The sequence below is a fragment of the Jaculus jaculus genome, chromosome 4 (assembly GCF_020740685.1).
Source record: "Jaculus jaculus isolate mJacJac1 chromosome 4, mJacJac1.mat.Y.cur, whole genome shotgun sequence".
In the NCBI taxonomy this organism is placed as follows: Eukaryota; Metazoa; Chordata; class Mammalia; order Rodentia; family Dipodidae; genus Jaculus; species Jaculus jaculus.
Window position 1 is genome coordinate 18,871,005 of NC_059105.1, and position 26,383 is coordinate 18,897,387.

A 26,383-nucleotide genomic window follows, 5' to 3' on the forward strand; every position below is an offset into this window, starting at 1 on the left:
CAGAGAGGGAGGACCAGGACTCATAGTCCAGTGGGAGGATGAGCTCCTCACAGGACTAGGACTGCCATCTCTCACATCCTGAATGGAGTAAAGATTGTCCTGCAGGGAATAGGACACATGAGATCCAGGGAAGGTCCTTAGGTGGGCTTCCTATGAGATTTCTATCCTTCCACCCCATGGTAGCTATCGTCCTTCCCTGCATGCCAGAGTCATTTCTGCCCCAGCCTATAAGATTGTAAACTCCTTGTAAGCAGAGCCAACACCTGAGTTTCTATTGCTCCCTCAACAGTGCTTTGTATCCAGAAAGGGCTTAGAAACCATTTTGTACTTCATTGTGTGCATCTGTTGTCAGTGTTTGCTCTTTATCCCAGTATCCTAGTTCAAAGATGGTCCCCTAGGTAAGCACTTGCATCTGTAGCAGCCTCCTCAGCTCTGTGAAGGCATATGCTGGGCAAGTTCCTCACAGCGCCTCTCTCCACTGATGGCCCTCCTGAACTTCCATGCCACTGGCCTACCAGCTGCCACTGCTAGGAAATTTGAGAAAGAAACTGCTATCCTCTTCCTTGGTCACCTTGGAGTGAGGCCCATAAATACTGTCATTAGCTTGAGGCTTCTGCCAATGGTAAAGAAATGAAATGCTGGCTGTTGTTTTCATGCCCAGGCACCCTAGTGGGAAGCTTGCCTAAGAGGCTCCCAAGAGACAATAGCTTCAAAGATTGGCTCTGAGAATGAGAAAAATGTTCCCAGAATATCTCTCCTTAGTCATTACCAAGTACAGAGCAGAACTTTTATTCCAGGCCTGTAGGGACAGCTCTGGGACAAGGGAGTGTTGGGAGAAATTCTGTTGTGTTCCCTATTCCTTGTGTCCCAGTTTCCTATTGAGTGCACCAGACAATTAGATGGCTTACCTGAGGTCACTTCAGGGGAAGGCAGAACTCAGTTGTGAACTCTACTGACAATCCTTGGAATTAAAATAAGAATCCAAGATGAAATATTTTCAAGAAATAGAACAAAATAGGATATACATCATTTTCAAGATTGTCAAGCAAAGAGCTAAGAATTGTTTTAATCAACTTTTCTCCCACAATTTAATGTTTTTAACAGTAGCTTTGACTTAAACCTGAAGATCTTCAATAGATCACTTGCTGGGTGTCTTTAAAACAAGGGTAGGTGTCTGTGTGTGAGAGTTGGCTTAAATTAGTCCTGTTCAAAGAAAAGCTGGGGCTGGGTTAGCCTGACTGGCTGTAGTTATCTACAGTGTTGTGTTTTCGGGGTCAAGACTTCCTCTCATGCTTCCCACACTTTCCTTCCTCACTTCCTCCCTCCCCCACCTCCAGCTTCCTTTCTGTGTCCCTAGGCCTCCCAAAGATGAACTTTTCAACATTCCTCTTGCTAGTTCCCTGGGGAAAGGGACACTTCCAAGGCTGTACCCCTCAGGTGCCTTCACCCACCATCATGGGAACAGAATTCATGTCTCCTACCCACACTCAAGGCTCTGGGCTCTGTCGTGTTCTCAGCATTCCTTAGGTTGACAGTGGCACAGGCTTGAGGAAGTTTCCTGTGCTTCCTTGTCTGCTCAGAAGTTTAGCCAGCTGCCAACATATCAAGATGAGGAAGGAACCTGATGATGGCTCTGGGACCAGCACACAAGCCAGATGAGCAGAAGAGTATGTGGCTTATTTGTATTCTTTTCTATGCAAGTGAGATTTTAAAAAAAAAAAAAAAAAAGGAGGAGGAAGAAGAGGAAAGAAAAATCTAGCACATAAACAAACTGACTTAGAAACCAAACAGATTGGTAGGCATGCTGCCCTGTTCTGCCCCTGCTCCTTCCTGGACACCCTGGGTAGAGGACTCTGGGGGTCCATTCCCAGAGGAGAATAGGCCTGTAGGATGAATGGAGATGCTATAGCTGCTTGGGCAATAGCCTGGCTATGGACAGACTTCATTCTACCCTGCTGTCTTATTTCATTTTAAAGATTAAACCTGGGCCTCTTCAGTCATTTTGGGCCTTGAGCAGGGGACTCCCTGCCCTCTCTGTAGCCTCTGGCCAGGTGGTCACTGCCTTGCTTCTTTCCATCACAGACACAGCCTGCCCTTTGCTGTCTTCCACTTCTCTACTTTCTTGTTTGGTTTTTTGAGGTAGGGTTTCGCTCTGGCCCAGGCCGATCTAGAATTCACTGTGTAGTCTTAGGCTGACCTCAAACCCAAGACAATCCTACTATCTCTGTCTCCCGAGTACTGGGATTAAAGGTGTGCGCCACCAAGCCCCACCCCGCGTGGCATTTCTCTACTTTCTGCTCAGGCCTTTTTTAGACCCTATTTATTTATTTATTTATTTATTTATTTATTTGTGGCTCCTTTGACTTCTCTTTTGGCCATGATGGCCCTGCATTCATACCCATATGCAGCAGCAGAGGTCAGCTCTGCCTACAAAGCACCATCACCACCCCAAACAGCCTTTTGTTCTAATAAAGACGATGCTTCTTTCTGCCCAGCAGGCCTTTGGAAGTGAACTAAGCATTTTCTACATGGAAGCCTCAAGTTGCTGCAGAAGTCATTTTGCATCTAGTTATTTAAAATTATAAATTAAGTCCTTTAGCAGTTTTTTGAACCAAAGATGTCTAAGGAGATGCTGAAATTTTTCAGAGCATAATTTTTTTTGAAATATTTGAATGGAATTGGATAGGATACCTAAAGATTTCTTTACACCTTTGTATTTATAAGGTGTAAAAAGTTAATATATATTTGAGACATACTTGGTTTCTCACTGAATCATTTATTTTATGACTTTCAGCTAAGAAAAAAAAAACTACTAGATTTTTGAGTCTTAAATCATTAGAGATGAATCTGAGAGTTTGACTCTTAAGAATTCCCCACCTGTGCTGGGCATGGTGGTGCACACTTTTAATCCCAGCACTCGGGAGGCAGAGGTAGGAGGACTGCATTGAGCTCAAGGCCACCCTGAGACTACATAGTGAATTCCAGGTCAACCTGGGCTAGAGTAGACCCCACCTCAAAAAAACAAAAAAGAAAGGAAAGGAAAGGAAGAAAAGAATCCCCTACCTGTTTGCTAAGCCAAAAGTGGGCTGAAGAATGTACTTCCCCCAGCTGTGTCTAGGAGATACTCAAAGGTAGTGATTGTGAGGGCCTGGAACCAACAGTGATACACTGCTTTCAGCCTTCTAGGGTACCAGGAAGTAGGTCTAAAGGTGGAATGTCTTGTAAGGCAATGTGATTGCCTAGCAACATATCTTTAGTAGGAGTTAGCACTGTGTTTAACCTGACATTTGAACAATGGTACCCATGGTGTATGCTGTCTGCAGGAGAGAATAACCCAAATAGTATGACTAAGCAAAAGAATGATAAGGGACACAATCTCCTGCTGAAGGATTCAGTTCATGCATTCCCTCATGCCTTTTTTGTTGTTATTGCTGTTGCTTAACCTTTTCTTTTTTTTTTTTTTTTTTTCATGAAAAACCCTTTCTTTTCTGTCCTTGGTGTTGGTTATGAACTGGGTGTTGATATGAGTAAAGTTTCCAAACTGGAAATTGATGAGGTATTCCATCCAAAATAGTCTGTCTTCCGTGCCACACGGAACGGCTGCAGCCAGCCTCCTCTGCATCTGGGCCTTGGCTGTGTTCTCCATGTGTGGCTGTCCCCAGCATTCTTTCTGCTGCTCTTCCCCAGACGTGCTTTGGGCCGCCTTCCCCAGCCTGGGACTGTTGTAGTGCAATGTCAGCTGTTACTCCCCAGACGCTCATGGTCAAGCTGAGACGGGGAAGGCTTGGCTGCAGAGACCAGGAAGCTCCTGATGGCTCTTCAGGCCTCCACCTCAGCCTTTTGTATAGTTTGTAAAGATTAGAACAGATTTTTTAAGGATGCAGGTGTGATAAGGACAGAGTTGAGGTCAGGTGAAAGAGTTGTGGGAAGCTTACCAGCACTGAGGAAGCAAATATGGTAGTGTTTATGTGTGCATTGTGAAGAAGCGACAGAGGAGCCCATTAGGCAAGAAATGGTGTTTGTATTGACTGGGTAGTATGCTGCCAGCAGGCATGTGCCCAGGCCTTTGTAAAGATGATGGGCCTCTGTTTCCACCAAGACACATAATAAACTTTAAGAACTCCTCAGAGGGTTGGGGAAGTTGCTCAGTGGTAAAGTGCTTACTGTATAAATGTGAGTATGTGAGTTCAGGTCCCCAGAATCCACAGTAAGCATCTGTAATCCCAGTATGCTTGTGATAAGATAGGAAGGGGAGACAGGAGAAATTCCTGGAAGCTCATTGGCCACATGGCCTGGCATATGTGGTGCTGAACAACAAGAGACCCTACCTCAAGCAAGGTGGAAGGAGAGAACTAACACCTTAGTTTGTCATCTGACCTCCATGTGTGAGGATACATGTGCCTGCACTCATACACATACATGTACACACACTTTGAAAAATAATTCCACAGGATTGCACATATCTGCCAGCTGCCAGGACGTACAGGATTGGGAGTAGAAGAGTGAAAATGGCTGCAAAATTTTATGTGCAGATATTTCAGCAGAATAGGCCCAAAGTATCCATTAGATTTTTAAAAAATATATTTTTTTTAATTTTTAAATTTTTATTAACATTTTCCATGATTATAAAAAAAATCCCATGGTAATTCCCTCCCTCCCCCCTGACACTTTCCCCTTTGGAATCCCATTCTCCATCATATTACCTCCCCATCTCAATCAAAAATATTTTTTGAATGTATGATCCCGTAGACTCAGGCACTTGCTTTTTTTATTATTATTTATTTGAGAATGACAGACAGAGAGAGAAAGACAGATAGAGGGAGAGAGAGAGAATGGGCGCGCCAGGGCTTCCAGCCTCTGCAAACGAACTCCAGATGCGTGCGCCCCCTTGTGCATCTGGCTAACGTGGGACCTGGGGAACCGAGCCTCGAACCGGGGTCCTTAGGCTTCACAGGCAAGTGCTTAACCACTAAGCCATCTCTCCAGCCCAGGCACTTGCTTTTTTAAAATTTATTTATTATTTTTTTTTCAAGGTAGGGTCTCACTCTAGCTCAGGCTGACCCAGAATTCACTGTGTAGTCTCAGGGTGGCCTCAAACACATGGCAGTCCTCCTACCTCTGCCTCTGAGTGCTGGGATTAAAGGTGTGTGCCACCATGCCCAGCCCTCAGGCACTTACTTTCATTTTTATTTATTTATTTGCAAGCAGAAAGACAGACAGAATGGGCATGCCAGGGCCACCAGCTGCTACAAACAAACTCCAGTTACATGCACCACTTTGTGCATTTAGGTACTAGGATACATGGGTACTAGGGAATCAAACTCAGGTCGTAAGGCTTTGCAGGCAAGCGCCTTAAGTGCTGAGCTATCTCTTCAATCCTTTTTAGTTTGTTGTTGTTGTTTTTTGATTTTGGGTTTTTTTTGTTGTTGTTTTTTTTGTTTTTTTTTTTTTTTTGAGGCAGGGTCTTACTCTAGCTCAGGCTGGCCTGAAATTCACTATGTATTCTCAGGGTGGCCTCAAACTCAAGGCGATCCTTCTACCTCTGCCTCCCAAATACTGGAATTAAAGGCATGTGCCACTATACTTGGCAATATTTTTATTTATATATTTGTAAGCAGAAAGAGAGACAGAGAGAAAAATGAGGGTGTCAGGACCTTTTGCCCTTACAACAAGCTCAAGATGTTTGTACCACTTTGTAAATCTGGCTTTACATGGTTGCTGGGGAGTCAAACCCAGGCCATTAGGCTTTGCAAGCGAGCACCTTAAGTGTTGAGCAATCTCTCCAGCCCATCATTAGATTTTAAAGCAGTTCTTGGCCCCTCAGCTTATGTGACAATAGACATTCCTTAAGAATGGTACCTTCTGGGCTGGAGAGATGACTTAGCGGTTAAAGCGCTTGCCTGTGAAGCCTAAGGACCCCGGTTCGAGGCTCGGTTCCCCAGGTCCCACGTTAGCCAGATGCACAAGGGGGCGCACGCGTCTGGAGTTCGTTTGCAGAGGCTGGAAGCCCTGGCGCGCCCATTCTCTCTCTCTCCCTCTATCTGCCTTTCTCTCTGTGTCTGTCGCTCTCAAATAAATAAATTAATTAATTAATTAAAAAAAAAAAAAAGAGAATGGTACCTTCACTGGAGCATTATCTACTCAGGAAGAGGATACAGACACCAGGAAGCCATTGCTGTGACACAGCTGCAAGAAAGAATCCGTGAGCGCACTGGGAAATGTGAGGAAAGGTATAGAGCAGAAGGCAAGCTAACATCTATCCCTGAGCAGGTGAAAAACAGGCTACTGAACTCACATGGACACACTGGAGGGAAGAGGACTGAGCTTGGAAAGAAATGCAGAAAAGGAAACAAACTAAATCTCCAGAGAAAAACTTTGAGACCATAAAAATAGGTCATCTAGAGGATGTTGAAGCACATTTCTGTTCTAGAAATGTGGGTGTGATTGAAACACAAACCTGGGTGACCTGAAAGAAGCTCTTCTAGAAACATAATGTGGCACCTGCCTCCAAACACCCCTTGGAACTGACTCTAGTTGCTCTTGTCCATAGGCCTCCTAGTACCAGATACAAGGTCTGCTTATGTTTTTCGGGATTCCTCTGTGTGTGAGAGGGTGTATATATGTAAAGTGTTCATATATTTGCATTGTATGTTGGTATATGTACACACACATGCATGCATGTAGAGGCCAAAGGTCAATGTAAATTCTTCTTTAATCATAGGGTCTCTTGCAGAGACTAGAGCTCACTGATTCAACTAGACTAGTGTGGTAATTTGAATGTGTGCCCCCCATAGACTCAGATATTTTATTAAACTTGTAACTTGGATCTCCAGCTCCCTGGCTGGAGGAAGTGTCACTTGGGGGTGGGCCCTGGGATCCAGATCTATGATATGTTTGGGGAAGGATCTGAATTCTAGCGCAAAAGTATACAGAGCAGTCTGAGCTCTGGTGGGGGTCCTGCTGTTTGTTGCCAGTTTTTTGCTGTTGTTTTTGGTGTTTGCTAGCTATTGATGGTTTCTCTCTGCTTGGATGTATGGAAGCAGCTTCTTCGACCAGCTATGGGAATCCCCCTCTCCAGATCTGTAAGCTTCAAATAAATTCCTTCCTCCCCTAAACTGTGTCTGATTTGAATGTTCATCCCAACAATGTAGAGCTGAGAGTAGGATGGTGTGGCTGCACAGTGAATCTGACCATGTGGATTTGGGTTGTTTGGAACTTTTGTTCTGGAGGAATGGGTAGTAACTTGGCACTTACAACTAAAGATGCCTTCCATATTGGTAAGCCAAATTTTGTACTTACAGATATGATCTGTTCTGATGGTATTTTTGAAAATGCTAAGTACACAGAGAAAAATCAAATCCTACCAAATCAGAGAGCCAGAGCCTCAGAGGCCCCCAGTACCTCATCACTGAAGCAAACCAAAAATGAACCCAACATGGCTCAGGGAAATTTTACGGAAGAGTGGGTGGAAAGAATGTCAGAGCCACATGTTGGGTCATGGTATGCAGAAACATTTATCTTACCCATAACTGTAGGCTAACTCCACAATGCATGACCCATATTCCTCAACAAGGAGGGGCCAATGGGAGGGAGTAGGTCACATATGAGCCTAATAATGGTACCAAACTGACTGTATTTGCTGAATACAAAACTAATTAATAAAAAAAGATAAAGGAAAAAAAAAAGAAAATGCTAAGTACAAGATAATTGTGTTTGGAGGTTTACTTATGAACTTTCAAAGGGGAAGGAAAGACCACAGAGAACTTTGTTGGAACTGGGATACTGGCATAAGGGTTAGCTGCATTCTGCTGCTCATGTCCAGAGAGTTTTGTCAAGGTTGAATTTGAAAGTAATAGATTAATGTGCTTGGTGGAAGATATAGAACTGAGAGATATAAGATTTAAAGTTGGAAAAATTCAAACAATTTAAAAAATACTGGCACAGTGACAGGCTTTAGGTTACTACAGCTGCTGTTACCAGATTGCTAACTATTTATGTTGAAACAATGAAAAGATTCTTGAGGTGATTACACCCAGGAAAGACTGAATGGTAGAAATCAAAGTCTTGAAAGGAGATGACTTGAAAGGAAGAAACTTGTTCTTCAAGGTCACAATTTATTTCATCCATGGATTAACAATATGGCTGTGTCATTACACACATGGTATTGATTTTGGAAGCATGAAAATACATGGAAGTGGGTCATGAAGTGCACACAGTTCCAGGAGCCACTGTTGAGACACAGAAAGTATGATGTCCCTGGTAGAGAGGCCATTGTAAGATGAACTGTGGTTTTCAGTGGAGACTCAAGCACTGTTGGCTCTGGATGGAAGTTTTCCTGGCTACTTGGCCCGGCTAGAAGGGCAGAATTGGAAATCCAAAGACTGTTGTTACTGGTTATGGATGCCAGACTTGAACTGCAAATGATTGATGTTTGCCTAATAGTTATTGATATTTCATTGGTCCAATCTCTCCTTGTTATACTTTATAGAAATGGAAATTTTTACCCTGTGCCATTATATGTTGAAAGTATGTAACTTGTTTGATTTTATAGGACTCACAGTTAAGAGATAGTCATGAATCTAAGATGCGACTTGGGACTTTGAAACAGTCTTAAAGTTGACAAAGACAATGGGGCCATTGAAGTTAGACTGAATACAATTTACAATGTGAGATGGGCATCATGGCACATGCCTTTAATCCCAGCACTCAGAAGGCAGAGGTAGGAGGATCACCATGAGTTTGAGGCCATCTTGAAACTACGTTGTGAATTCCAGGTCAACCTGAGCTAGAGTGAAACCCTACCTCAAAAAAACAAAAACTGGGCTGGAGAGATGGCTTAGCGGTTAAGCGCTTGCCTGTGAAGCCTAAGGACCCCGGTTCGAGGCTCAGTTCCCTAGGTCCCACGTTAGCCAGATGCACAAGGGGGCGCACGCGTCTGGAGTTCGTTTGCAGAGGCTGGAAGCCCTGGCGCGCCCATTCTCTCCCCCTCTATCTGTCTTTCTCTCTGTGTCTGTCGCTCTCAAATAAATAAATAAAAAATTAAAAAAAAAAAACTACAGTGTGAGATTGGCATGAGTCTATTGAGGGGGTCAAGGGCTGAATGTGCTGGTTTGAATATGTGTCCCCATAGACTCAGGAGTTTTATTAAGCTTGTAACTTATATCTCCAGGCACCTGGCTGGAGGTGTCTGTCACTGGAGACTAGATCTGATTTCCAGCCCTAAGGTATGCAGAGCAGACTGAGCTCTGGTGGTGCCCCTGCTGTTTGTTGCTGGTTTTGTGCTTGTTGCTTTTGGTGTTTGCTGGATGGTAATGTTTCTCTCTGCCTGGATGCATGGAAGCAGTTTTTTCTGCTAGTGATGGAATTTCCTCCCTAGATCTGTAAACTTGAAATAAATTTTTTCCTACCCTAAACTGTGCCTGGTTGAATGTTCATCCCAGCAAAGTGGAGCTGACTACAACAACTAGCTAGCCAGCAAACCGCAGGGTTCCTCCTATATCTGCCTCCCCAGTGCTAGGATTACAGGTGTGCACCATCATGTCATGGATCTAGACTTAAGTTCTCTTGCTTGCATGGCAAGCTTTTTTTTTTTCTTCCCCTTGAGCCATCTCCCTAGCCCTCATTTCAGGATTATTTTGAAGAAAAATTAAATTCTAATGTAATATACTATATAAGACTATGCTGAATGGCTGTTGCTGTCCACTAGTCCCTCATGTCCATTTTTAAAGAGTAGCAGTCCTTCCTTTAGTGGAGGGTTATCCTACTAAAAAGGTTTCTGTGGCCTTCCAGGGTAGAAGCTGTATTCTGTGGAATTTGGGGGTGGAGAACTCCAGGGCTCCTCTCCTTTTTACTTCAAGCTGCCAGCCAACCCACAGAGATCTGTCCCATCTCAGGCAGCTATCCCTTCTCTTCCCAGCTTGTAAACACTGATGACCACTACCCCAAACTAGTGGAAAAGCTTCCCACTTGTTCTTTACTGCATGCCTCCTGTGTGGTCTGTGGCCTTGACTGTGTGACTGGAGATGTATGTAGCCCTCCACTGCCTGTTGAATTCAGTCTAGGTCTGATGGGCCTGGAAGAGTCAAAACCACCTGAAGGTAGCAACTGATTAACCCTCATAACATTAGTCTGAGCACAAAGTCATTGCTTCATTGAATGTGTATGCCTGAATGGTTAAGCAAGAAAAACCTAGAATCAAATCTCTGCCAACCCTCTCCCTGTCTGTCTGTGTCTTTGCAGATTCTTCAGGAGTGGTTTGGACGCACCATCATCTGCTCCTGCACCAAACTGAGCTACGAACATGCACAGAGTATGATTGAAAGCCCATCCAGGAAGATCCCTAAGGAGGAGCTTCCCCCCATTACCCCAGAGCACAGCAGCGAGGAGGTGCACCAGGCTGTGCTAAATTTGCACAGCATTGCAAAACAGCTTCGCCGGCAACGTTTTGTGGATGGCGCTCTCCGGCTGGATCAGGTCTGGGAGTCTTTTTGTTCAATATGACCATCACATTTGACTTATGCCTGAAACCCATGGGTGAGAGGCAGCCTAGTGGCCAGTTTCTCTCCACCCTTCTACCTACCACACCTCCATACCATGCTCTTCAAGGCAGGTAGATGCTACCTCCTACCTACACTCTAGACTCCATAGATAAAAGGCCTGATGACATGAGTCATGGTAGAAGGATAGTATCTGTGTGCTGCTCTGTGACTCCAACTCCCACTGCTCTTCCTCAGAATGGCTGTGCCCAAGACTAGATCCTTACTAGGTCAGACATTGCACTGTTATAACAAATATTTGGAAAAAATGGTAAGGGAAAAGGATTTCTTTTGGCTCATGGTTCCAGAGGTTTCAGTGCATGGTGATTGGCTTCATTGCTTCAGGGCAGCAATAAAGGAAAATGTCATGGGAGGAGCATGTGGCAGAATACAGTTGCTCATTTCATCACAGCCAGGAAGCAGAGAGAGACAAGCCAAGTTATGCCTTTCCAGGGCCCATCCCCAGTGACTAGCTTCCCCTATTGAGGCCTTGTATTTTATATTAATAACTTTTCTAATTGCTATGACAGAATAGCTGACAAAGGCAACTTTAGGGATAGAGGGATTTCTTTTGGCTTACAGTTTGAAGGGGATACGGTCCTTCATGGTGGGAAAAGCATAGTATAAAAGCATGGCTTGAGACAGCTGGTCACTTTGCATCTGCATTCAGGAAGCAGAGAACAATGAATGCTGATGCTCAGCTAGTTTTCTCCTTTTTATTCAGAACAGGACCCTGCCCTATGGGATCGTACTACCTATATTTAGGGTATGTCTTCTTGCCTCAATTAACATAATCTAGAAACTCCTCACAGGCACGCCTCAAGATTTGTCTCCTAGAACATTCTCGTAGGGTTTTTTTTTGTTTGTTTGTTTGTTTTGTTGTTGTTTTGGGGTTTTTTTTGTTTTGTTTTGTTTTTGTTTTTTTGGTTTTTCGAGGTAGGGTCTCACTCTAGCTCAAGCTGACCTGGAATTCACTATGCAGTGTCAGGGTGGCCTTGAACTCATGGCAATCCTCCTACCTCTGCCTCCCGAGTGCTGGGATTAAAGGCATGAGCCACCACGCCCGGCTTGGACATTCTCGATATAATCAAATTAATAGTTAAATTTAACCTACCATGTTTTGAACTATCAAGGGATTAATAAGTGATTTAGTCAGAGCTGCCCTAAAACTCTAGTCACTTCCCAAACACCAATCAGCTCACAGCCAACCCCCAGCACATGAACCTATAAGGTTCCCTTCAGATCCAAATTATTACATATGCCTCAGGTTTCTCACAGAAGCAGGAGATTTAAAAAAAAAAAAAAAATCAGGAAGCAGCTGGCCAGTATCTGATCAAAAGTTTAACAAAAAGTCTTTATTTCTCATCTTCTTTTTTTTTTTTTTTTTTTTTTTTTTTGGTTTTTCGAGGTAGGGTCTCACTGTGGTCCAGGCTGACCTGTAATTAACTCTCATCTCAGGGTGGCCTCGAACTCATGGCGATCCTCCTACCTCTGCCTCCCAAGTGCTGGGATTAAGGGCGTGCGCCACCACGCCCGGCGATTTCTCATCTTAAGAGAATGATCTGTTTACAAATTCCCGATTAATGTCTAAAGAAGCATAGAACTGAGGAGCCTGTAGAAGTTTGGCCATTAAAGCACATCATGGCCTGGATGGTGTTGGTAATTCTAAGATGTCACAGCTATGCTGTAAATCCACTGGGACATAAGCACCTGTCACTTAAACGTAAGTGACTTTCTAGGTCCCAGGGTCAGGATCTGGTTAGGGTCCAGAAATTCTTCACTGTTGCCAGTATACTAAAGAATAGAGCCTGTGATTTGTATCATGGGATTTTTTTTTTTCTCTCATCTGTATTTCTTAGCCACATTCTTTCTCCCTAGCGCTTGTGTGTCATGGGAAGTTTCCATGTGTCTGAAAAACAAGTGGGCAACAGTAAGGCTGCTGGGATTGGCTGAGGAAGCTATTTGTAGACCATTGTTGTAGTTTGTACACTGAGACCTTTTCCCCTGAGCCTCTCATCTAGGACAAAACTAACTGAAAAGCCTATTTTATAGTCATCTAGTAGAAGTTCTGATTTCTTCCTACCTTCTGCTATAAATTTGTACTGCTTCTGCGTAGTGGACTTGACAAATAGGTGCTAGTCTAGCCTAGGAGGAAGCAAGCCACTCTGGGATACAGATAATTGGGCCTGTATGTATTCAGGTGTTTGAGTAGTTTCTGGAGCTCTCCCTCTTATTCTTCTGGCCTGGGTGCCAACAGCCTGAGCAGGTCTGTCTGTGTGACAGTACCCACAAAAGACAGTTGACAAAGTGGATGTTAAAGAGGACAAGAGGCTTGTAGTTTTTATCCAGGTGGCTCAGAGGCTGCAGAGCAGTTCTCCCCTGTCCTCTCAGCTTCTTCCTGCGGCCGGGCGGCCTCCAAGAGCCCCGGGAGTCGGGCCTGGAGGTCTGCATGGGCCCACGGGGCGGGATGGCTGCGGAGGAAGAGGACGAGGTGGAGTGGGTGGTGGAGAGCATCGCGGGCTTCCTGTGGGGCCCAGACTGGTCCGTCCCCATCTTGGACTTTGTGGAACAGAAATGCAAAGTTTTTGTTGATGAAGAAGAAAGCAAATTGACCTATACAGAGATTCATCAAGAATATAAAGAACTAGTTGAAAAGCTGTTAGAAAGTTACCTAAAAGAAATTGGAATTAATGAAGACCAGTTTCAAGAAGCATGCACTTCTCCTCTTGCAAAGACAAGGACATCACAGGTGTTTGCTTTTATGTTATTCTCTTAATGTATTTGGGCTGGAGGGATGGCTCCAGTTAAATACACTTGAGCATGGCCTGAGACTGCCTGATTTCAAATCTCCATATCCTACCTAAAATAGCTGGACATAGGCATGCATGTCATAACCCCAGACCATCAGGAGAGTAGAGACCTAGCTTGGAATTTCAAAAGAGGGTGGGGGGAAGGGAGGGAGGGAGATAAGATCTGGCTCTAAGTAAGACCAGACCAGACAGAAGAACGATGGAGTGGAACGACCCACATGCACTCTAACCACCTCAGGAGAGTCACCTCTGCCGCAGATCAGTGTATGGGGCCCTGAAATCCCAAGGTTTCAGTTAAATTTAGTATGTTTGTGCAAGTATAACAATTTTGACATTGCAAGAGGTACAAAGATTATACATTTTTAAAAGAAGAACCTTGAAAAAGAACCGAGCCTCGAACTGGGGTCCTTAGGCTTCACTATTTAACTTTCTATAAAAGAAGAAGCTGAAGGGTTGGAGAAGATGGCTTAGCAGTTAAGGTGTTTGCCTGCAATGCTAAAGGACCCTGTCCCCAGGACCCACATAAGCCAGCTGCACAAGGTTGCACATGCATCTGAAGTTTGTTTGCAGTGGCTGGAGGCCCTGATGTGCCCATTCTGTGTCCTCTCTCTCTCTCTCTCGCTCTCTCTTTCTCTCTCTCTCCCCCTCTCTCTCTTTCTGCCTCTTTCTCTCTCTCAAATAAATAAAATATTTAAAACAACAAGAAGAAGCTGAAGCAAAGAGATATTAAGCAGCTAGTCTGAAGTCCGCAGCTAAATTAGTAGTGGAACAAGTACATCAGCTCAGGCAATCCAGTGAGGTCCCCTTAGAGGTTGAATAGAAGAGAAGTTGTTCCACTCAAGCAGCCTTCTCAGAAACTTACGTTGTTTTCCCATCCTCTAGCAAATAAACTGTAGTTCTTTAGCAAGATAGTAATGAAGATTGTTTATGATGTTACCCTATATTACATTTAGGTTTTTATCCTGCTATAATTCTCCATAATATTATGTATTATCAGCATTCTAGGCCCTTCATAAACTTCTGTGCACCTGGCTCTGCTGTCCCTTCACCAATATGTGGCCTCTCTACCTCACCATGACATCAGGGCCGGGATGCTTGCTTGTCACACTGCAGCAAGAACTCATTCCACCTCTCAGGGCACTTGACATTGATATTTTTGATGCTGTGTCTTAACACTAGTTTCTTGTTTGCCCTGCTAGATTGTAAGAAAGTCTGTAGAGCTGTTTTTGCCAGCTTTGCCTACCTGTTTACTAGCTTAGAGATGAGAACTTAGTTCCTTACTTGTTCCTCCAATATTTACGAGATTCTCTGGTTACTGCAACCTTGAAGAATTTGCTTTGCCCATTAGTTAGCCCAGCACATCCCAGGACAGCTCTTTGGCACAAATGAGGTTTTTTTTGTTTTGTTTTGTTTTTTGGTCATTGTTGGGGATTGAAATCAGGACCTTGTACAGGGTAGGCAAGTGCTGTATAACTGAGATAAACCCCAGCCCTTGCTATTGCTCTTTTTTTTTTAAGTGGTTTTTAAAAATTTTATTTAAGAGAGAGAGGCAGATACTGAGAGAGAATGGGTACTCCAGGGCCTCTAGCGTGTGCCATCTTTTGCATCTGGCTTACAAAGGTACTAGAGAATTGAACCTGGGTCCTTAGGCTCTCCAGCCTGCTATTGCTCTCTTTGCACATTGTCTTCTCATGTAATACTACCTCTTATTCTAGAGATAGAAAAATCTTTTTTTAATACACTTTTTTTTAATTAAAAATTTTTATTAACATTTTCCATGATTATAAAATATATCCCATGGTAATTCCCTCCCTCCCCACCCCCACACTTTCCCATTTGAAATTCCATTCTCCATCATATTACCTCCCCATTACAATCATTGTAATTACATATATACAATATCAACCTATTAAGTATCCTCCTCCCTTCCTTTCTCTACCCTTTATGTCTCCTTTTTACCTTACTGGCCTATGCTACTAAGTATTTTCATTCTCACGCAGAAGCCCAGTCATCTGTAGCTAGTATCCACATATGAGAGAGAACATGTGGCGCTTGGCTTTCTGGGCCTGGGTTACCTCACTTAGTATAATATTTTCCAGGTCCATCCATTTTTCTGCAAATTTCATAACTTCATTTTTCTTTACCGCTGAGTAGAACTCCATTGTATAAATGTACCACATCTTCATTATCCACTCATCAGTTGAGGGACATCTAGGCTGGTTCCATTTCCCAGCTATTATAAATTGAGCAGCAATAAACATGGTTGAGCATGTACTTCTAAGGAAATGAAATGAGTCCTTTGGATATATGCCTAGGAGTGCTATAGCTGGGTCATATGGTAGGTCAATGTTTAGCTGTTTTAGGAACCTCCACACTGTTTTCCACAATGGCTGGACCAGATTGCATTCCCACCAGCAGTGTAGAAGGGTTCCTTTTAGAAAAATCTTTTATATGATATAATATATTAAATATTTATTGGTATACCCACATTAATGTAAACACTTTGGTTTTATTAGTTAATAATTCTGTAAAGCAAAGTTACTTCCTGATAAAGCCGTTGTAAATTTAAAATGTTTTAAGTAAAAAAAAAAAAAAATGTGTTTGCCAGGGGGGAAAAAAAAAGAGGACAAGAGCTGAAAGGGGAGTGACCCACAGCACAGGAGATTACAAAATGCCTCCTCCTTCCTTGCAAGCAGATCGCAAACTTCTGATTCCTACCCACCAGCACCTCTCTGACTATTAAGTTCAAGTTCTTGCTTCCTGGACTTTAGTCCTATACTACACTCTTTTTATGTCATCTCACAAAATCTTCTTCCTCTGCTCATTGCTTCCAGATTGGCCTTTCCAGAGATTCTACTCTACCTTCCCATTGTCTCTAACCACATGAATGGGTTCCTCTGGTCTCTTGATTTTATTTTTATTTTATTTTTTTATTTTTTTTTTAATTTTTATTAGCATTTTCCATGATTATAAAAAAAAATCGCATGTTAATTCCCTCCCCCCCCACTTTCCCCTTTGAAATTCCATTCTCCATCATATTACCTCCCCATCACAATCATTGTACTTACATATATACAATATTATTTTTAACTTAAAAAAATTTTTTTTGGTTTTTTGAGGTAGGGTCTCACTCTAGTCCAAGCTGACCTGGAATTCTCAGGGTAGCCTCGAACTCACAGTGATCCTCCTACCTCTGCCTCCCCAGGGCTGGGAATAAAGGCATGCACCACCATACCTGGCTCTAATTTTTTTTTTTACAACTTCCATAATTATTTACAGTAAACCATGATAATTCCCCCTGACCCACACACACTTTCCTCTTCACAACTCCACTCTCCATCATATCCCCTCCTCCTCTCAATCAGTCTTTTATTTTATTGTCATCATCTTTTTTTTTCTCCTATTACTGGTCTTGTGTAGGTAGTGCCAGGTACTGTGAGGTCATGGATGTCTAGGCCATTTTGTGTCTAGAAGACCACATTCTAAGAAGCCCTACCCTTCCTTTGACTCTTACATTCTTCCCGCCACCTCTTCTGCAAGGGACTCTGAGCATTAGAAGAGGTATTAAAGATGTTTTAATGCTGAGCACTCCTCTATCACTTCTTCACAGCACCATGGTGCCTTTTGAGTCATCCCAAAAGTCACTGCTACCTGAAAAGAGAAGCTGCTGTAACCAAAAGTGAGAGTAGCATTAAGATATGGGTATGAACATTAAGAAGAGTGCTCACCAGGCAGTTTGGTAAGCATAATATATGCATTTAGCCAGATACCAGCAGGCATTACACCACTAGGGCTCATGACTCCCCCATCATAGGTTTTCAGTATCAGGCTGTATTCCCTCCCATGGAGCAGGCCCCCAGTCAAATTAGAGAATGGTTGGTTTTGCCTATAACAGACATGCCACTATTGCACCCATTGGTTCATTTGGCCTGACTGGACAAACTTAGGGCTTACAGTGTCCACTGTTGTTTATCTCCGCTGATGCCTTTCTCTCTCCCATGGAGCTGCATGCAGTGTAGCTTTTCCCAGCTTTATGAAGCTGGTCTACAGGGAGGAAGTTTTCAGTTCAGCTCCAGCAAGATTTCTCAGTGACCTTGCAACCCAAATACGTGGAGTCTTCAACAATAGAATCGTACCATCTATTCCTAGTGGGAAACCAAGAGTCTCAGCATGGCTTGTAATATGTTAGGGGGATCAGGGTGGTCTCTTGATATTAAGTACTAGCAGGGTTGATACTAGTGATACCAGAACCTGTCTCTGTCTGACACTCCCCCTCCTCATCTCCAGTCTAGCTTCTCCACTTGCCTCTGTGTGTGTGTGTATACATGTGCATGTGTGTACACATGCCCACACATTTCTGTGGAGGCCAGAGAACAACCTGAACAACATGAACTCCAGATACATTATCACTTTTTGTGGGCAGTTTTATATGGGCTTTGGGGGATTGAACCTATGCTCTAAGGCTTTGCAAGCAAGCACCTTTATTTAGCCTCTGAGTCATTTTCCCAGCCCCTAGGTTGAATTTTTACTTCAGTTCAGGTATTATTCCTCAGGCATTATCCACTTTGTTTGAGACAGGGTCTCTCATTGGCTTGGAACTTGCCACATAGGCTAAATTAGCTGGCCAACAACAATCTCTGCCACCCTGCCAGCATTTTTATGTGGATTCTGGAACTTGAACTCAGGTCCTCATGCCTTCAAGACAAGCACTTTGCTGTCTGAGCTCTCTCTCCAACCTTCCACCTGCCCTCTTAACTCTGCCTGGATGCCCCATGCCATTTCATCCTATGCTCACCCTTCCTTCTGAGTGAAGCAGTTCTTGGTGTCCATATGTTACAATGCTGTCTGGCACACTCTTTTCCCTCTGCTCTATCACAAGTAATATGCATGTGTTCTCAGACTTAGGTACACCAATTGCACAGGTTGCAGTAATTGTGCAATGTGACTAAATATCAAATATAAGCCTAAAAAAGAAAGCTGTTGTTTTTGTAACAGTTAAATGTTTTGAAGGATGGACTCTAGTTTGCATGCCTTTATCCATCCCCCCCCCCAAACCCAGAATGACCTTGAATTGAATTTATGGTACTCTTCCTACTTCAGTTTCACAAGTGCTTAGATTATAGGCATGAGCAACCACATCTGGCACAAGCTTTTTTTTTCTTTTAATGCCTCACATTAAAAAAAAAAAATGGCACCTTTAATCCCAGCACTCAGGAGGCAGAGGTAAGAGGATCTCTGTGAGTTCGAGGCCACCCTGAGACTACAGATGAATTCCAGGTCAGCCTGAGCTAAAGTGAGACCCTACCTTGAAAAACAAAACAAGCAAATAAATAAACAAAAGCCTGGCAAAGTAATTCCTATAAATTAAGTTACAAAACGAAATATTTAGTTACATGTGTAGCTCTTCTGCACAATTACTTTCTTTACCTGACTTCTGGAATAACTAACCACTGCTACTCCATCCTAGCCAATGAGGGTATTTCTGCAATAACATTTTAAAGATGGTACCCATCAGACTGAAGTAAAAATTCAACCTAGGGGCTGGGAAAATGACTCAGAGGCTAAATAAAGGTGCTTGCTTGCAAAGCCTTAGAGCATAGGTTCAATCCCCCAAAGCCCATATAAAACTGCCCACAAAAAGTGATAATGTATCTGGAGTTCATGTGCAATAGCAATAGACCCTGCTGTGTGTGCATGTAAATTAACTAATTGTTTTTTAAAAGAACAATTTTTTTAATTTTTTATTTATTTATTTGAGAGCGACAGACACAGAGAGAAAGACAGATAGAGGGAGAGAGAGAGAATGGGCACGCCAGGGCTTCCAGCCTCTGCAAACGAACTCCAGACGCATGCGCCCCCTTGTGCATCTGGCTAACATGGGAACCTGGGGAACCGAGCCTCGAACCGGAGTCCTTAGGCTTCACAGGCAAGCGCTTAACCGCTAAGCCATCTCTCCAGCCCAAAAGAACTATTTTTTAAAGTCCAACTGGATTAAATATGTGAAAGTCTGTGAACTGGGAAAAACCATTAGGTGACCTCAGCTATCCTTAGAAGATGTGTGAACATGAGGGGAATGACCACAGATTATTGATGCCTGGGAAACTGTTGATTTGTCTGAGAATCAGAACTTTATTTCTGAAAAGACTTTAGATATCTTTACTTCACATGCCCTCTTTCTTAACTCATCAATCAGGTGAGGCCCCACAGGTTACATGATGTGGTAGTTTGATTCAGGTGTCCCCTATAAACTTAGGCGTTCTGAATGCTAGGTTCCCAGTTGATGAAGATTTGGGAATTAACATCTCCTGAAAGGAGTGTATTGCTGGGGTGTGCTTATGGGTGTTATAATCAGTTTCCCCTTGCCAGTGTTTGGCACAGTCTCCTGTTGCTATGGTCGACCTTATGTGGGCCAGGGGGTGATGTCCACCTTCTGCTCATGCCATCGTTTTCTCCTGTCATTGTGGAGCTTTCCCTCAAGCCTGTAAGCCAAAATAATCCTCTTTTTCCCACAAGCTGCTCTTGGTTGTTGATTTCTACCAGCAATGTGAACCTGACTGCAACAATAAAGTGGTACTGAGGAGTGGGGTTGCTGCTAGATACCTGACTGTGTGGCTTTGGCCTTTTGGAGCTGATTTTCAAGAGGAATGTGGAAGGATTTGAAACCTTGGCCTAAGAAATGCCTTGCAGTGCTGTAAGTACACCTTGATGGACTATTCTGGTCAGAGTTGAAAGACCTGAATGCAGTGAGAACCATGGACTGTGAAGTTTGGTTTATGAGGGTGAGAAAGAGCTGTGCCTGGACTGGGCTAGTAGTTTGTGTGAGGCTTGCTATTATGCCCGTGTCCTGAGAAGTTGTGCAGGGTTGCTTTGCATAGAAATGAACTGGTGTGAGCAGAGGGATATGGCACAAAAAAAAAAAAAAAAAAAAGAAATCTTTGGGCCTAATTGCTGCCCATTCACCTGCAAATTGTTTGAGAGATTACAACCTTTCAGATTGGGCCAGCTGACCTGCACTGGAGCAACATGAAGAATGTAGACTCTTTTGAAGGGGTCTGAGTGCTCAAGAAGTGTCCTGTTCTTCAAAGTCGGCTTTATTCCCCTGTGGTTTAACAAATTGGCACCCTACCTGGTATTGTGGAATATAAGAAATGCAGGAAAGAGAGGGTCATTGAGTTTGCAACACAGTCTTGTGTTTTGGAAATGGCCTTGGGCAGTGTGAAGCAGGTTTGCTAATTGCCTACATGGAGACATGATGGGGCCATGAGGATGAACTGTGAGTTGCAGTGGAGACCCAGTAGAGATGCCGGGACCACGAAATGGCTGCTAAGGAAAGCTGCCGACCCCATTAAGTTTTCCAGGACTGTGAGTAGCCTAGCTGGAGGGGTGGAATTGGAATGTCAGAGACTTATTGCTGATTAGAGTTACTGGACTTGGAGACTTGTCATTGACTAGAGTTGTTGGACTTGGAGCTCCAGAGTTTGATGTTTGCCCTGGTTGTTTTAAATCTTGTCTTGGTTGAATATTTCTTTGCTATGCCCAGTGTCATCTTTTGCAGTGTGGATGTTTATTCTGTGCCATTATGGGTTTTTTGAAGTTATTTGTTGGTATTATGGTTCAGTTAAAAGACCTTAGATTATGGGGGGGTGAACATCATTGGAATTGATAAAATCTATGGGGACTTTTAAAGTTGGACTGAATGCATTGTATTTTATAACATGTATGGATATCAGTTTATGGGAGCCAAGGGCAGAATGTGGTGGTTTGATTCACATGTCCCCCATAAACTTAGATGTTCTGAATGCTAGGTTTCCAATTGATGGAGATTTGGTAATTAATGCCTCCTGGAGGGAGTGTATTGTTGGGGGTGGGATTATGGATGTTATAGTCAATTTCCCCATGCCAGTGTTTGGCACACTCTTCTGTTGCTGTGGTCCACCTTATGTTGGCCAGGGGGTGATGTCCACCCTCTGCTCATGCCGTTGTTTTCCCCTGCCACCATGGAGCTTCCCCTCAAGCCTGTGAGCCAAAATAAACCTCTTTTTCCCACAAGTAGCTCTTGGTCAGGTGATTTCTACCAGCAATGCGAACCTGACTGCAACACATGAGTTGCTCATAGCCAATACAGCCAAGCAGCTTTGTTCAGTTTTTGCCACTTATACCATGCTGACTCGAGAGGGGGGAAAAGTGAAGTTCCAGCTAATTAAGGCTTGAAAATAATGAGCTTGTGTCCTTGGAGATGATTCCATGGTTCTCCAGGAAAAAAGTTGTGGACCCCAGCATGAGAAGACATCAATCTCCACAGCCAAGGACACCAGTGAGATCATTTGTACATCAGCTAAATGGTCTCATTCAGAAGCCTCTGCATTTGCTTTCCTGTCCTTACTGCCTGCTTTGCTCTCAGAAAATTCCATTTTTCCCTGATGCTTTTTGAGTAGCCTACTATTTGGAGTTGTTCTCTGAAGCTTTGTCTGCCATAGTTCACTGTGTCCATGCTTTTGGTGGCAGTCCTGGAAAAAGTACATCCTTTTATGCTAGCCTCAATTAGAGATCAATCTTGAGCCAAACCAAAGATTTTGCCTTTCCAAGAAATCAGTTTATTGTGATGACCCTGGGAGTGAGTAAGGGTGGAGTACGTGGCACTAATATAGTGCCTGTTTAGAGAGGCAGGGACAGAAGCCATGATAACCACAGAAACGCAGTGCAGCTTGACCACTGGGTGTTGGCAGTCACCACTTAGACCTCAGCTGCCTGCCCCCATGAGACATTGAGCTTTAGCCCTGGGGCACCTGCTGTGATGGTGTCTGCTGAGCTGGGTGCACTGCAACACCCAGCACTACTGCTTTCAGGCAGCATTGCTTGCTCTGAATGGCTCCACTCTAGCTGGGTCTTGCTTCTCAAGAAGTTCTTCTCCAGGAAGTAACTCTTCTTTTCCTCACTGCCCATAGGTCTTCCATGCTGTCTTGTGCTTTTTTTGTCCAGCTGCATTGAATAAAGTCCCTTGTAGGAGGATTCTTTCTGAATCCATGCCTTCTGCTGCCAGGATAGTCCAAGGACTTAACACAAATGCTTGTTTTCATTTTATTTACTTATTTCCTATAAAGTAAAGACATACAAGAGGAGGCTCCCATAATGGGGCCCAGATTTCTGTGTGTTCAGAATAAAAAAAATCACAGTGGTTTATAAATATCCATATCCTGAGCTTTGAGAGAGGGGAACTCTAGGAGGGTCTCATCCTGTCTGACTTCTTCCGTCTAACCGACAGACTTCCTTCAGGAGGGGTTCAGACACAAGGCCTACCCTCAGTAGCTTCCCTTCTAGAAAGCAGGATGATACTGCCTGGTTAGGAGGTACACAAGGCCTTGGGTTGCTTTTGGGGTTTTGTCTTAGGTATTTCCTTTAGAAAGGATACACAGGGAAGGTAAGGGGCTGCCAAATAGAATTTGAGTACCAAAACATCCTAGAAATCCTGGCTGATGTTGGGAGACTACAACTGCTGTGACCTTGGACTTTCTTGAGCCTACTTCTCTTCAGTCAGGTGAGGCCTTCTGTGAGAAACATGCCTGAGGCAGCCCTGTGATACATGAGTCTTACTTGACACAATTTTGAGGCCCAAACTTCAGACAGTTTCTTTGTAGACTTGATTATAAAGGTACCTCTGCTGATGGAAATTGCTTTTGAATATCCTAGGATCCAAGCTGCTATGAAATGCTGTTATATATGACCTTGACCTAGTCTAGCCATTAAGTCATGGTTGGCAGACTTTGGGCCAGTTAGTAAATGACATGAGCCCATGGGCCATATGGCCAGTCTCTGTGACTCAGCCCTACCGTGTTAATGTGAAAGCACCAAGTGCTTCAAATGAATGAAAGTGATTCTAGGGCTATGGAGATGGCTCAGTGATTAAAAGTGCTTGCTTGCAATGCCCGTTAGCCTGGGTTCAGTTCTCCAGTACCCATGTAAAGCCACTGCACAAAGTAACACATGCATCTGTAAAGTTCATTTGCAATAGCAAAATGCCCTGGCATACCCAAACACACACACACAAGTGCTCTCTCTCTCTCTCTCTCTTTTCCCCACCCCTTGTAAGCACATAAGTATAAGACTAGTGACGGTGATACAGTAAAACTTGAAGGTCAACTGAGATTTAAATTTCATGTAATTGCCACACTTCACAAAATATCATTCTTCTTTTGATTATTTTTTAGCCATTTAAAATATAAAGTCCATTCTTAGCTCTGGGCCACACAAAGCAGGTTTGGCTTATGGTTCGTATATGTTGCTGACCCTTTCTTAACTGACCAGCAAGCTTTACAGCTCTAGTCTGCTGTGGCCTTTAGCAACTCATTACTACTTCCCTTGGAAAGCAAGGATGAATAATGGAGAAAGTTGGGCTAAGTGAGCTCACAGGATGGTTTAATGCAATTAAGTAAACGATTCCTTTGATTGGTGCCATGATTAGCAGGTCAGCTGGAAGTAGAGGAGGGCCTCTCTTTATGACCAGTTCCCTTGCCCTTTTTTGGTTAGCCAGCCCAAAGCCAAAGGGGCAGTGGTTCTTACTCTTCCTCTTCAGGGTTCTCATAGACAGGGCAGAGCCCACCTCACCCAGGCCTCTGGCAACAAGGATAGCATACAGCAGAGCAAGCTCTAGGGAGGATGGATGCCTTTGCTCCCTGTGCCTGCTCCTAGTGCTCCTAAACATAGCAGTGTGTTCCTTCTCTCCCATATAGCTGATTTGGGGAAGTGGGCATTCCAGCTGTCTGCTGTTTAATTTTGTTTACAGAATGATATTTAAAGAGAAGGACAGGCCCATCCATCCGGTCTGGCTCCCCTTAGTCTTACTCTCTTTGTCCTTACTAAAACACAGAATAAGCTGTTGCCCAGGTAGTGAGTTTTCTTATTCAGAGTCACTCAGCATAGCTTCAGAGAGCTGTTTTTAGGGGCCCAGTATGTGCTAGTTATGGAGAATGTGAAAATAATGAGGGCTGGAGAGATGGCTTAGCAGTGAAGGTGCTTGCCTACAAAGCCTACAAACTCAGGTTTGATTTTCCAAGTCTCAACGTAAGCCAGATGCACATAGTGGTGCATACATCTGAAGTTTGTTTATGAGCAGCTAGAGGCCCTGGCATGACCATTCCTTCTCTCTCTGTCTCCTTCCCTCTATTCCTTTGTCTCAAATAAATAAAAAATAAAATAAGGAAATGAGAGACTCCAGCCCAGTTCTTAAGAAGTTTTAATTGCCTCAAGGAAGCCAGCAAGTCACCAGACAATGAAAAGTATGGCAGAGTTCTGCCCAGAGTACAGGGACACTATTTTAGAGAAGCTGAGCCCAGAGTCAGGGACGATTGTCCAACAGAGGCCGCGTGTACACTATGGGGCCTTCAAGACTCAATAAGGCCAGCCAGGCGAGCTGCAGGCAAAGAAGGGGTAAGAGATGGCCCTTTGTTCCAGTTGAATAGTTAAGTGTAGGGAGAGGGCAAGGAGCAAGGTCTTGGCCTTGAAGTCTGCAAACTTGAGCAGGAACATGGGATGCTCCGAAGTGATTGCAGAAAGCCTCCTGAAAAACAAAAATGAGGAAGCTTATCATCTGAGAAAGCAGTGATGAGGGCCTGACCTGAGGAAGAGAAAATGATGGTCTAGAGCTGGGGAGATGGCTCATCATCTTGCTTGCTTGCGAAACTGGTCTGTTCAGGTTCAATTTCCCAGTGTCCAGGTAAGGCCAGATACACAAAGTGGCACATGCATCTGGAGTTCATTTGCAGGGCAAGATACCTTGCTGTGCCCATTCTGTGTCTCTTGTGTGCTCTTGCTCTCTGTCTTGCGCACGTGCTCTCTCTTTGCTCATAAATATATATTTTTTTAATTTAGAAAAAGAAAATGATGGCCTAGGTAGCAGGGGAGGGATAAGCAGGGAATTGTGTGCTGCATGCAGACATGTGGATTGCCCTAATCCTATGCTCTGGCGAGGGAACAACATCTGGAAGGAAGCTGAGCAAAAAGAGGATGGTGTCCCTCTTGCTGTTGGCTTTCAGGTGCCGGTGGCAGACAGAACAGGTAGAGAGTCATGCAGTAAGCATTTGGGGCTGGGGTCTGGAAGTCAGTTAGGAGGCTGGCCATTCATAACATTTGGGAGCCAGCAACATCAAAGTGGTCGTGAAGGTGGGTAAGGGAAAGACTTCACATGGGGAGAGCTCTAGAATGAGAGGACTTGTGGCCCCAGACAGGAGGTTGAGAAACAGCAACACAGAGCACCCCTCCTGCTGCCTCAGTGCTTGTCTCATCTCTGCCCCTCTTCCTTTAGAAAGGAATCTCACCAGATTTTACAGGGCACATGTTCTCTGTGGTAGTGACGAGCTGGTCAAGGGAGCTTCTCCTTACACCAGAGCTTCCATTTAAATGCTGTCAGCACATGGCTTCCATTCTGGAGGTTGGTTATTCCTGAATCACTGAGGCTTAAAGGACATTTAGTACCTTGCTCATTTTCCCTGTTTTCCTTTTTACCACTTCGATAACAAGCACATTAGCAAAAGTATGTGTGTGCGCACATATGAACAATGTGTGTGGGTCAGAAAACAACTTCAAACTTCAGGTGGTGGTACTCATCTTACAACTTGATGAGGAGGGTGCCCAGGATAGCTGGCCCATGAGTTTCTGGATGATTCTCTTCTCTCCATCCCCCTTTACACCATAGGCATGTTGGGGACTATAGGTGCGTGCACACCACAATATGTGGCTATTTATAGTTGCTGGGGACTTGGACTCGGGCACCTAATGCTTACAAGGCACACACTTTATCCACTGAGCCATCTCCCCAGCCTACAGACTTTTCACTTAAATATCCCTATCTCATTTGTAAACTAAATCTCCAGCCAAGAATCCTCGTAATAGCCAGGCATGGTGGCACTTGCCTCAGGATGCTGGGGATCGCTATGAGCTCAAAGCCAGCCTGGGGCTACTGAGTGATTTCTAGGTCACCCTGGGCTAGAGTAAGACCCTACCTTGAAAAACAAACAAGAAGAGTCCTAGTCTCCTGTGCTGTTC

At 43.9% G+C, this 26,383-nt stretch overlaps 1 protein-coding gene across 2 annotated transcripts in view; it reads left to right on the forward strand.

Annotated features, from left to right (window-relative positions):
* Dis3l2 (DIS3 like 3'-5' exoribonuclease 2) overlaps window positions 1-26,383 on the forward strand; it is a 428,102-nt gene that overhangs the window by 341,658 nt on the left and 60,061 nt on the right. For both annotated transcript variants that reach the window (XM_004662245.2, XM_045147855.1), the window contains exon 13: window positions 10,240-10,473. In XM_004662245.2, coding sequence (XP_004662302.1) covers window positions 10,240-10,473 — 234 coding nt within the window. The remainder of the gene's footprint in view (window positions 1-10,239; window positions 10,474-26,383) is intronic.